Source organism: Oryzias melastigma, linkage group LG4 (genome assembly GCF_002922805.2).
Source record: "Oryzias melastigma strain HK-1 linkage group LG4, ASM292280v2, whole genome shotgun sequence".
NCBI classification, from domain to species: Eukaryota; Metazoa; Chordata; class Actinopteri; order Beloniformes; family Adrianichthyidae; genus Oryzias; species Oryzias melastigma.
In genome coordinates, this window is record NC_050515.1 from 15,562,779 (window position 1) to 15,574,259 (window position 11,481).

Here is an 11,481-nt window from a genome sequence, read left to right on the forward strand (position 1 = left end):
GGTGTAATTTATAAACAGTGTAAATGCAATTGGGCTAACCAGACTTGATTTTGTCTGGTGGGCTATGCCCATCACAAACAGTTGATGATGTAACATGATGGGGGAAAAATCTTCTGAGCAAGACTGTAAGCCACCAATCAAATCTCGTCAAGAAAGGTAAACATACTTCAATTTGTCTGAAAAAAATAAAAATAAAAAAACTGATATGTTCAAGGAAAACACATAGAACTTAATGTTTCTGTCACTGATATAACTTGGGAGTTTGCATGTTCTCGTCATGCACTCATGAGTTTTCTCCAGGCACACCGGCTTAACTCCCACAGTTCAAAAACATGCTTCATACCTCCTGTAAAAAGATTTTTTGTGTCCTTCTTTAAGGATTTGGAGTTCTGTGCCCAGCAGTAAATGCCAAACACCGCCATCGGCATTTATACCATTCTTTATGAAGAGGGAGATTGTGGCAGGGAAGATCCTGAAGATGTGGGGATCATCATCGAGGGAGTCACCATTCTGCAAGACCTTCATGACAATGCAACAGCATTCCATTTGCTATTTGGACTGATGTACGTGCTCAATCTGAGCTACCCTCGGGAACTCAGGTACACATTTGAATTTTGCCAGAAGGTGCTCATGGAGCTCGACACCAAGAAAGTTTCAAACAAGATCCAAGTCCTGAAACAGAAGCTTCTAGAATAGACTTGAGATGGAGAAGCAAACTGTTCACAAAAAATCAACAACTGTTAGTGTTGGTTACTTCACTGGTCAAGACTGTCTAAAAAGAGACAAAGTTCGTGAATGTTTTTATGTTAAATAAATTTATTGTGAAAATGCAGCTAATGTCTTGCAAAGTGAATTTGAAATAACTGTTATTTAAATTTTACATATAAGACCATCTAGAGTTAATGTTATAAGTGCAATGTTATAAAATCTGCACAATAAATGCAACTAATGGCTTGCAAAGTTATTTTGAAATGACCCACAGCTTTTATTTAAATTTTACAGATTACATTTATTCTAAATGTTCATAAAGGTGCATTGTTAAAAATTTAATGTTGTAAAAACTGCATAATAAATGCAAAATGTTTAAAAATGATTTACTGGCAATGTTTTTTTTGTTCACTTCAGGGAAACTGCTTGTTTTTTGTTAGCATTACTTAATGCAGTTGCATGCAACCGCTTGACGCAACATTCTTGAGTAAATATAACTATATGTTTTGCATAATATTATGGAAAAGGTGATGTAAGTTTAATGTAATGTAATTTAATACAAGGTACTCAATATTTTTTAATTAGGATTTTTGAGGCATTTTCTTAAAATTTATCTAACAATGTTGAGTAATTATTATAAAATATTTTCTTAAGGAATTACACAATGCAGTCATGTATTATGTATTTAGCAAAGTTGAGTAGTATTTACGCAATGAAATAAGCTTGCACATATTTAACCAATCTAGATAGATCCTACTGAAACACGCTCATTTAAAGCTACAAAAGCATGTTTTACTACAATTACTTAATGCAGTTGCGTGCAACCGCTTGACGCAAGGCTTTTAGGTAAATCTAAAGATTTATTTTTTTGAGTGTAGGTTAATTGATCATTCTAAATTGTCACTCAGTGTGAAAAACACTGTGTTGGGCATGACCCTTTGACAGACTGGCAACAAGTCCAGGGTGTATCTCACCTTCACCCAACAGTAACTGAGATTAGCTTTCAGCAACCCCATGACGCCAAAAAGGATTAAGCAGGTTTGGAAGTTGGATGGATGATAAAACTAGAAACTGACAAAAGTTGTTATAAATCAAAATTCACCCAAATTCAGAAGTTTTTAAATTGTTGTTCTACTGAATCAGTTTGATAAGATACTCGTTAGCCTAAAGCCTTGCTCAGGTGCCGGAGAAGAAATTATGGCATTGAATGCAGTCAAATGAGCCGTCGTTCACATTTCTGTGGTCAAATCAGCAGTCACTGGATTTTTTGTGCAAGTTTCATACAATACTTATGGTAGCAGGACTGAGAACGCTGGAAAATCTCCACCAGACTCCACAGAGCTTCTTGATTTGACCATGAAAATGCGAACGGTGGCTCATTTGACTGCAGTTGTAAAGGATTTTGAATCAATGAAAGACCATTGTGATGTTAGGTTTCATTATTTTCCCAAGAGCTCTGCTCTGAGAAACCAATGGATTGAATGTATTGGTCACAACAATGTCAATAAAGATTGGAGAATTAGCTAAAATAGTCTTTGGTGAACTGGAAGGACAAAGAATCAGGCTTTTGGAGTAAATTTAGTCCACGAAGATCTTCCCTTCCTCATCCGAGCTGACCTCCAGCTCAAAACGATACGGCTGGACGTTACCGATATTGATTGACATCTTTATGTAGCAGCGGTGAAGATTTACACTAGCGAGACACAGAGCTATCATAATCAGACAGGGGGGGGGGGGAATCCAGGGCGGGGCTGCTCAGTTCAGCACCAAAAGCCAAAATTGCTTTTTAAGACATTAAAGTTGTGGGATTTTGGTAAAAAAAAATTAATTATCATAACTAAAACACTACTTGGAACGTTTTTGTTTTTTTTTTTATTTTAAAAAAATTGTCATTGGGAGACTTTAATCTGAAGCTTTGCAGCAAAACCTTTAACTAACAACTCATTTCAGTAAACTGTCAATGAGACTTCTGCACCTGTCAGGTGATATTTAGAAGGACTCATCCATCCATATTATAAAAGCCCCAAATCTAATCTTATTGATATCCATAATTTAGTCCTAAGAGTGAAAACTCTTTACTGGCCTGATTGGCTTGTAGACTATCCTTTGTCATTAGCAGCTTAAAATACTGTATCCATAATTTTGATTTGTGAACAAGTGTTACGACATAGATAACACAATCTTTGCATTTCACACAAGCTCACATACATTTTAAATGTTGATGGACGAATTTGTTATTTTTTCTACTATACATGAAATGTTTTTTAAGCCCCGAGAAACAATTTAATCCAAATGGCTGGACCAAAACAAGCCAGAAACTTAACATATTTTACAACCATTAGATAGAGAAGAATATTAGTCACTAAAAGAAAAAGACACAAAGAATTGTCTGATTCTGTGTTCCCTTCAACAGCAGTCTAACCCAACACTTTGATGATCTCAGTAGTCTTCCTTCTTCCATCCCCCACCACAACACGGGATGAAGACTGTCAACAGGGCCGTATATCTGACACAGTGCACCATGCACTCAGACGTTAGTCTGCACTGAGTGCTCACTAATGGGACAGTGGGTATGGGAGGAATGGGAGATTGTTGCCGAGTCCATCAGACAGGTTACATAAGACAGTGACAAGGACTCCCCCTTCGCAACATATCTAACAGCCCATGTTAGACACTTTAGAATGAGGACCAGCTCAAGATCAGCTTGTGGGTTTTGTGTTACATGCATTTCCACGATAAGAAGTCAGCTGACGCTACAGATCACCAACACAACAGTTGACGAATTTGGAAAAACTACGACTCCATGTTTTTTAAATATTTTATTTTTCTCTGTGTCTGCTCCAGAACAGGTAACCTGAGCTCCAGTTGGTTCACTGCAGTTAACACACACACAAGAGGCTGAACAAATACTTTACATAAATAGTTAGGCTCTTTGATTTATGGACTTCTGCAGAGTCTCACTATGTCCTGCAAAACTCCACACATGAATGATGTGGAAACAAAAGAGACAGAAATTGCACTACAGCTGTTTCACCTGATCCAGCTGACTTTCCCCCTTTTTTCTCTTCCCCGCGCTTGTCATGTCACTGTACAGTCACACTCTTTCACGCGTCCCTCTGTGCTCGCACAAACACTTCAGCAGACTGCTGGCGCTCCCTGGCAGTGAGCCTCTCCGAGAATGTTTGGTGTTACAAGCCTGAAGGAGTACACACCACCGGCGCAAACTCACACGCCGCCTCCTACAGGCTTGCATGCTGACACAAGTGATGAATGACGCTGAGTGATAGAAATCAAGAAGGTCACGAAGTTACAAACGGTGAAGTCAGTCTGTGTACTTTGACATGTATAATAAACCTCCAAGATAAATCGGTTTTGCCTGCAGTGAAGATTCCAGTCTGCGTGTTAGGCAGGGCAAAAGCAGCGCTCTACAATTCTGAAGCGTAATTTTGGAACAGGGCTGAATAAATGAGACAAATTCAATTTAGAAAAGGAGAAAAAAGAGCTGATCCCACAGACTGATGGGTGCAATAAAGTCTACAAGATGCAAAAAAGCTCAAAAATGAGTTATGTGGATGAATGGTTCCCTTCTCGTGAAACAAACACACACAAAAAAAAAATAATCAGCAGACTTCCTCTGAGGGAGACAATTCCCGAAGACTTCAATTTGTAAAATAAACATTTTTGTCACGTCATTTTGTTTATAAGTCATTTTAAAAGCACAGTTAAAACTTAAAACCCCACTCCAATTATCCTTTGATCTATTATCAAAGTATTCCAGTGGTCTTATAATTATGATTATGCCATTTTAGCAAATTAAAAAATATAATTAACTGTGTCGTTTTCTAGAACATCTTGCAAATTGTTCATCAAAAGTTTGCATCTGAGTGTGGGCAGGACTGTTGGCTAGGAGTAAGCTTGCACTGACTTCCCATCATCCCTTTGTTTACGCCCTCTCCCACTAGCTTACAGCCCCTTACATTCCCAAGATAACATTACTGGTGTAACAATATTGAGAGCAATATGACAGCTATCCAGCTGTACAATTAAAGCGTGGAGAAGGGAAGCTTGTGTACCACCAACTGTTGTACCTACATCACAGCTATATTTTTTAACCTTAATTTCTTTACATATGTCCTCAATCAAAAGAAAAATGCCCAGAGAACATGTTTAAAACAGGATTTTAATTGGAGTGGGTCTTTAGTTTAAAAATAGTAAGATTTATTATTTTGTTATCTAAAAAAAAATACTTAGATATGTTAATTAGGCTAGTTATGTTAAGGTTTATGGCATTTGTTAATAAAATATGAATTAGCATAAGGACACAAATATCCTTTTAGTTTTATAGTACCCATGAAGTACCCATTTTATACATATTAACTGAGTTTAAAAGCAAAAAAGTGCGACTAAAGTTAAGAGAGTGGAGTGAGAAAGACACCTGCGCTTCGAAACTAAAAGCAAACAGCCGCTCGCAACTTTTCAAAATACAGAGACGCGCGCGCGCACCTGGTTGGTGGTGTCCGGCGGCAGGTTCTTAATGAGGATCTTCCTCCTGTTGCTCAGCTCCTGGCGAGTTTTGGACAGCCTCCTCTCCACCTCCTCCGGCTCCAGGTCCGACAGGTCGCGGAGGCTAATCCCCGGCTCCGAGGGCTGCGCTGCCGCCGCCGCAGCCGCTGCCGTCGCCTCCTCATCCTCCGGCTGCCGACTCTCGGGGCTGTCCATTGCCGGGGAAAGCGCGCCGTCCTGGGCGAGAGAAGAGTGAACGCTCGGCGGCTGGATGGACGAAGCTGCCGCCATCTTGGGTAGCTGAGAGAAAAGTGTGAGGAGCGCGAGAGAGTGACAGGGTGATACGGAGAGCGCGCACGCGGGCGCAGGTGGGAGGTGTGTTCAAGTGCGCGCGTGCGTGTAGGAAAAACCGTCCAAAATGTAATTAGGATTTAAAAGCGGGGCAGGGGGATTACTGTTAATGCATAATGTGAATAGTTAATTTAATATTTCGTTTTTTAAAACACTCTTTCCAAATAATCTAGCTGTTTATTAGAGTATCGTGGCGCTGTGTCAAGTATTTTAAGTTTAGTAAAATACATTAAGATGACTAAAGACAGCTGGATTTTTTTTCAAAGAACAAAGAAATGTAATAATAAATATTTCAAGCTATTGATTTATGCATCCCGTTTTGGCTCACGTGGTCCCCCTGATTATCAGGCTGGACTCCAGGCGACCCCAACTGTCCAACTGTTTGCATGGGAGCCCATGCAGATTTATTGGGATTATCCTGCAGACACATTTGCCCCCTTTTGGTTTGCAGGATCACATTACAGTATTATGGCCATAACACATCCAGTGATGGTGAATGATGAATGCACGATTGATATAGACTTTCCTATAATAAAATACAGCTCCGTTCTTACATTTATCCATACAAAAACATCTATTTTAACAAGAGGAACAAAAAAGAAAAATCATCCACTTTAAAATATATTTAAACCAGCGTAGCTTTCCTGTTCCTTGGGTATAATGTGACAATGAATGGCTGAGTGCTTTCCCTCCTTCCCATCCAAGTCATCCATTGAATGCCAACCTAACAGCCAAGTGAGCCTGCCTGCCCACTGTGGGTAGAAATCTGCTCCTGGCAAGCACAAGAGAAGCAGAGCTCCCTGCCGAGTCCTTACAATGTCTATGTGCCTCTAACAGACAAACACGCTGCATCGTCACACTCAGAGACTGCATCGACACTCGTACGCAAACATGGAAACAACCACACATCAACTCAGTTTAAAAATATTTAGAGCAAGATTGTGTTGAGACCTGCAAGGGACGGTGAAAGCAACCTCCATGTTCTCTCCCTCACCATCTGTGTGGAGCACTTTTTGGCAGATCCAAGTCCAGACAATCGCAGTTTGTCAGTGGGTGAAAATGATCTCACGTTGCCAAATGGCTCTACCAGGATAGCTAGATCTTGGTGACGGTACACGGCTTTGAATCTTTTGATCAGAGGAACACTCAATCCACATCCGAGTGGAAAGGCCAGAGCAATTTTTTTTAATACTTCAAGCAAAAGAGGTCTGAATAACACATCTTCTGTATCGTTCAAAAGATGGAGAATCAGTTAATCTTTTTTCAAGTACACAACTATTCTGTAACAGCTTTTCAATGATTTGAATACACCTGGATGCCTGTCTATGCACAGATATTCACAAAACCCTATGGAGTCATGATCAGTCTACAATGAAGAATAGTTGGAAAAGAGTTAATGCACCAGTAGATTCAAGATTTTTATAAACATAAAGTTAAAAAATAGGCAAATAAGAGGTCATGTCAGTGTTTTTCTTTATGTCCAATCATGCATGTACAATGAGCTGTAAATGTCTGCAACTATCTGGGGTTTTAATGAGAGTTCATTCATTCTGTGGCTCTGCTGACCTGTACAATACACACAACAACCAACTCAACAAAAGCCCGTTTCCCACCGACCACAGAAAATGGGACTGATGAGACCTGGTAGGTAAGCACGTACGAATCCGAGCAAATTACATGAAAGAGCCGGTGTTAGTTGATGCAGTTTTTTCCTCAGAAAAAGCACAGCTGCTGAGTAAAGTGGCTTAAATAACAGTGGAACTAAAATAAGTACTGATAGCTTTTCTATTTGTGGAAAAGTTGGGATTTTTTTTGTTCAAATCAGTGCACATTCAACAAGCTTCAGCCACATAAAAGTTAAAAGTTTTGTGTGAGTGTAGAGGAAGCAGAGAGTTTGAGGTTGACGTTTACTAGTCTTTTCTCACCAGTTGTTTGGCAGGGCCTAGTTTACATTTTTATGTGGATTGGAGCCTTTTTTGTTCAGTTTTCTTATCTATTGTTATCTATTGTCAGCTGTTAATAGGGTCGTATCTGAATTTTTCCCCTACGGCTCCCTACCCCACCAATTGTAGGGACATTTGGAGGGGTAGGGTTGCTCGAAATAGTTTTTTTAAGAGCTATTCCTCATGGCAGAGGAAAGCAGGGCCCTCCACCACGAGGGTGTTCCACATCCAGAGAAGTGCTTTTCTTCATGGGGATGTGATCTGGAGCACAGAGATTTACATTTAAATATAGCTGACTTTTTGTTTTAGTTGGACCTTTTTAAAGTTATAAAACGAATGTTGTTATGTATTTCTGAGCGCTAGCTGTTCTGCACTAATATTGCTTACCGCCGACTATTGATGACGTAATTGAGTGAAATTATTGTCCAAATTTGAAGACAGTATTTTTCTATATCTCTCTGGAGGGCTAAATGTATGGGTAGGGAGACGCTGTAGAGGTAAGTGAAGAATTCTGATTTGTTCGAAGTGCCTAGTTCCGCATATTAGCGCAACATATGAACAATTATTCAGATAACCAAAACATAAAGATCATGCAAAAAAGTCAACTAAACTTTTCATATTACTTTAAACCACTCAATTTATCAAATTTGTTATTAGTTGTGTCACTTTGGAACAACTTTGCCAACGTTTCTTCTTCTGTGATGCTGTCAGTAAGAAATATTAACACACACATCTACAGTGTCCTCTAGTGGTTGTTAGTAGAATAATGAACATATGAAGCTTTTTTATTTTTGAAAGAAAATACATAAAAGTCACAACCCCGGCCAAACTATACAACAACAACAACAACAACAACAAAAAAAAACTCAGAATACTGTCGCCATGTCTCTAATGTTTCCTCTATTTGGGTCCCTCACAAACCACCATTTCTGACATTTTTAAGGTTGCCAAGCTGGTCAATTGTAAAAATGTCTTGTGTTCTTGGTACTATGGAAAGAAAGAATGCAAAGAGGGCTTTAAAGCTGAAAAAAAAACCTAACATGTGATTGTGAGCCAGCTCTATCCTGTGTAACAGTGGATGCCCTGCAAACAGGATATGAGATATTTTATGAAAAGACAGCCTGGCCTTGCTCGCCATTCGCAGGTTGATTTTAGCAGCTCTTGACTGTGATAAAGTACTTATCATTTCCATGGGAGAACAATTTAATTGTTCTTTCAGCCTCTATGCACCTAAAATTAGCATGTCACTTTCAAATACACACATGTAATAGTTTATACTGGTCTGCAGCTGTCCGTCATCACTGTATAAACTGAACTTTGTGAAAAGCTTTTACATATGTGCCAGTCCAGTCCCAGAATGGGCCGCGCTTCAAACAACCGAGGGGAAAAAAGAAAAAAAGAGATGTTTCTGTCTCAACGTCTAAAACACAATTGCCTTCCCGGTGCTTTTGTGTGTCAGCCAGTGATTCACAGCCTTTTGGAGTGGGTGGCAAGTAGAGAGGAGAAGAAAGCGGGAATACACTCACCGCTGTTCGCTGGGACTGAGTGTGAGGGCGTGGGTGGGCTGAGAGGCTGAACAGGCGAAGCTGGCACCTGGGATGAGCTCAGTAGGCGTAAGGATGGGAGGGAAAGGGAGGAGGAGGTACCGGGAGGGATGGGTAACAGTAAATGGTTAAGTGCTCCGTTGTGTGGGGGAGTTTATAGGGGGACACGTGCATATAGACAGCGTGATGGTGGATATTTGATACTGCAAAGAACACAAAATCATGATAGGAATATGGTAAATGCTTATACTTACTGTCTTTGGTGGCAGAGGATGGAACCAAATTAAAAGAAGCTGACCTGAACAGAAGCATTACAGCATATGAATGAGTGCCCCCCTGTGCAATTCATGTCCTAATTACAGTGGTCATAAGAATGCCTCCTCATCAGGGAAGACATTCAGAACAGGTGAATGTGTCATAGTAGCCCTTTTTATTTTACATAACTGTGTTTTCTGTGTTTTAAACTGCACATTTATACATTTTGTGAGCTTTAAGTTTAATTCCGTGATCCCCTTTTAACGATTTACAGCAAGAAAGTGTGACTTCAAAGTGGCAGACGTTAAACAATGGCATGCAAGAGTTTGGACAATCGCACTGAAAAGATTGCATTTGTGAAACTGGGGCTCTGGACGGCACAAAATGTGCTGCTAGAGCATGTCTGCTGTGCTAGTTGGCAGAGCGAAGCCTGACTGAAATGACCCGAGGGTGCTTGGACACCAAGCTCAGTGCTCTAATTCCATTTCTTTGCGGCAGACAGCTCAGAAGAAAGAGGAAGACTTGTGGAAACGGAGTGAAAAGGGAAAATGTGACAAAGACAGGACAGTTCTTAGATGTGGAGGGGAAAAAAATGGAATCAGCAGAAGTGATCAAATTGATTTGAGCATCCAGACAGGCCGATAGACCTCCCTCTTTCTACCAAAATTCAGGAGTATTCAACTTGTTTATTAAAAAATATCTACTTTTATGATCCATTTATGAACCTTAAAGAACTTTGTTAGAATTTATGAAAGTACAGGAAAGTAAATGTTTTTTTTTTAGCACAAGCAAAATGAACAAACTGAGTACATTTTAAAAACTCAACAAGATTTATGACATTACCTGCAATAAGTGTGAATGCTGTAAGCTGAATGTGGCCGCTGACGATGCCAGAGCTGACAGCCGAAAACGCTGAAGCTGAAAGCTTGCCAAAATATTAGTTAAATGCCAAATTAGGAAAAAAAAAAATGGAAAAATGTCTTATTTGGCCAAAACACATAGCTTAACACTAAAATATTAGTTAAACCGCAAATTTGCTTTAAAAAGTGGCACGCACATTAAGGCTTTCGATCTCAATTAAAATCTTAAAAAATAATAATAATAAATAAATAAATAAAAAAACATTCCAGATATCTGACAGAACCCCTGAATGTGGTATTATTGCCCTTTTAAATAGTGAAGTATAATTGCCAGGAAAGTATGTGAAAACAAAACGAAAAAATAACTAAATAAAAATGCGATTTATTTTGAAAATCCAGAACCCATTTGCTTGTAGTGAGTTAATTTCTCTCTCTCTCTCTTTCGGTTGTCACTTTGTAGTGATTGAAACCTTTTATTGAATTTTGAGTTCCTAATTGGTCATTTCAGGGTCAAATCAATGAAGGTGTCATTGTTTACTTAGTCTTTTCAAAGAGATTGATCGGCTTCCATCAGAGATTACAAATCCTTTCAGTCTGCTTCCCACCTTCCTGCTGAACTGTTTTGTTATTCTGAAACACTTAGTTCTAGTAAGATGGGCAAACCTGTGGTGACAAACAGGTAGCCCTCACAAAATAGCAAGGTGGTAGACCACTCCGAGAGCCCCTAGAGCACTGGTCGGCAAACCTCCAACACTTAATGCGCCATTCGGGTCAACTTTTCACTGGTTACAACCCAGTAGAGACGTCTAGCTTCACCTTTTTGAAAAATAAGACACTGATTTACATGGATGTTATTGTTACTATAATGAAATAGTTTATAACTTTAGATAGAGGTTCACATGACTTCTTTTCAAAATAAAAGACCATGTGGTCCAAGGCGGTCCATCCCATCTGAGGCGGTCTATCTGAAATGAGGCTGATTAAGTCGTCTGAGGCGGTTCATCCGTTCAGTTCTCTTGTACAGTCAGTGGTTGCTCTTTAAAACGTGACTTTTCTCATTACTTTTTTATTCATAAATTGTTTTTACCTTGTGGTGCTTCATTTCAAAATTACACTTTCACAAAACTTGACTCGACTTATGTCTTGGCTCCGTAGAAATTTACTTTTTTTCTGAGTCTCCCTCCAAGCCTTTATGAAAAGTTGGGAGCCCTGCTAACGAACTTTCAGTAAATCCAATTTTGACAAAACAGCTAGCATAATGCTAACATTTTCACTAAACTCTAAATTTGTCTTTAGAGCTTAAAAAAAATCTAATTT

The 11,481-nt window shown here is 39.3% G+C and overlaps 1 protein-coding gene across 2 annotated transcripts in view; it reads right to left on the reverse strand.

Moving 5' to 3' along the window:
- Positions 1-5,738, reverse strand: part of raver2 (ribonucleoprotein, PTB-binding 2) — a 74,616-nt gene extending 68,878 nt beyond the window's left edge. The window contains exon 1 of one of the 2 annotated variants that reach the window (XM_024278110.2): positions 5,212-5,738. In XM_024278110.2, the coding sequence (XP_024133878.1) occupies positions 5,212-5,502 (291 nt within the window). In that variant the 5' untranslated portion in view covers positions 5,503-5,738. The remainder of the gene's footprint in view (positions 1-5,211) is intronic. The other variant, XM_024278109.2, reaches the window with a different exon arrangement.
- Positions 5,739-11,481: the final 5,743 nt, after the last annotated feature.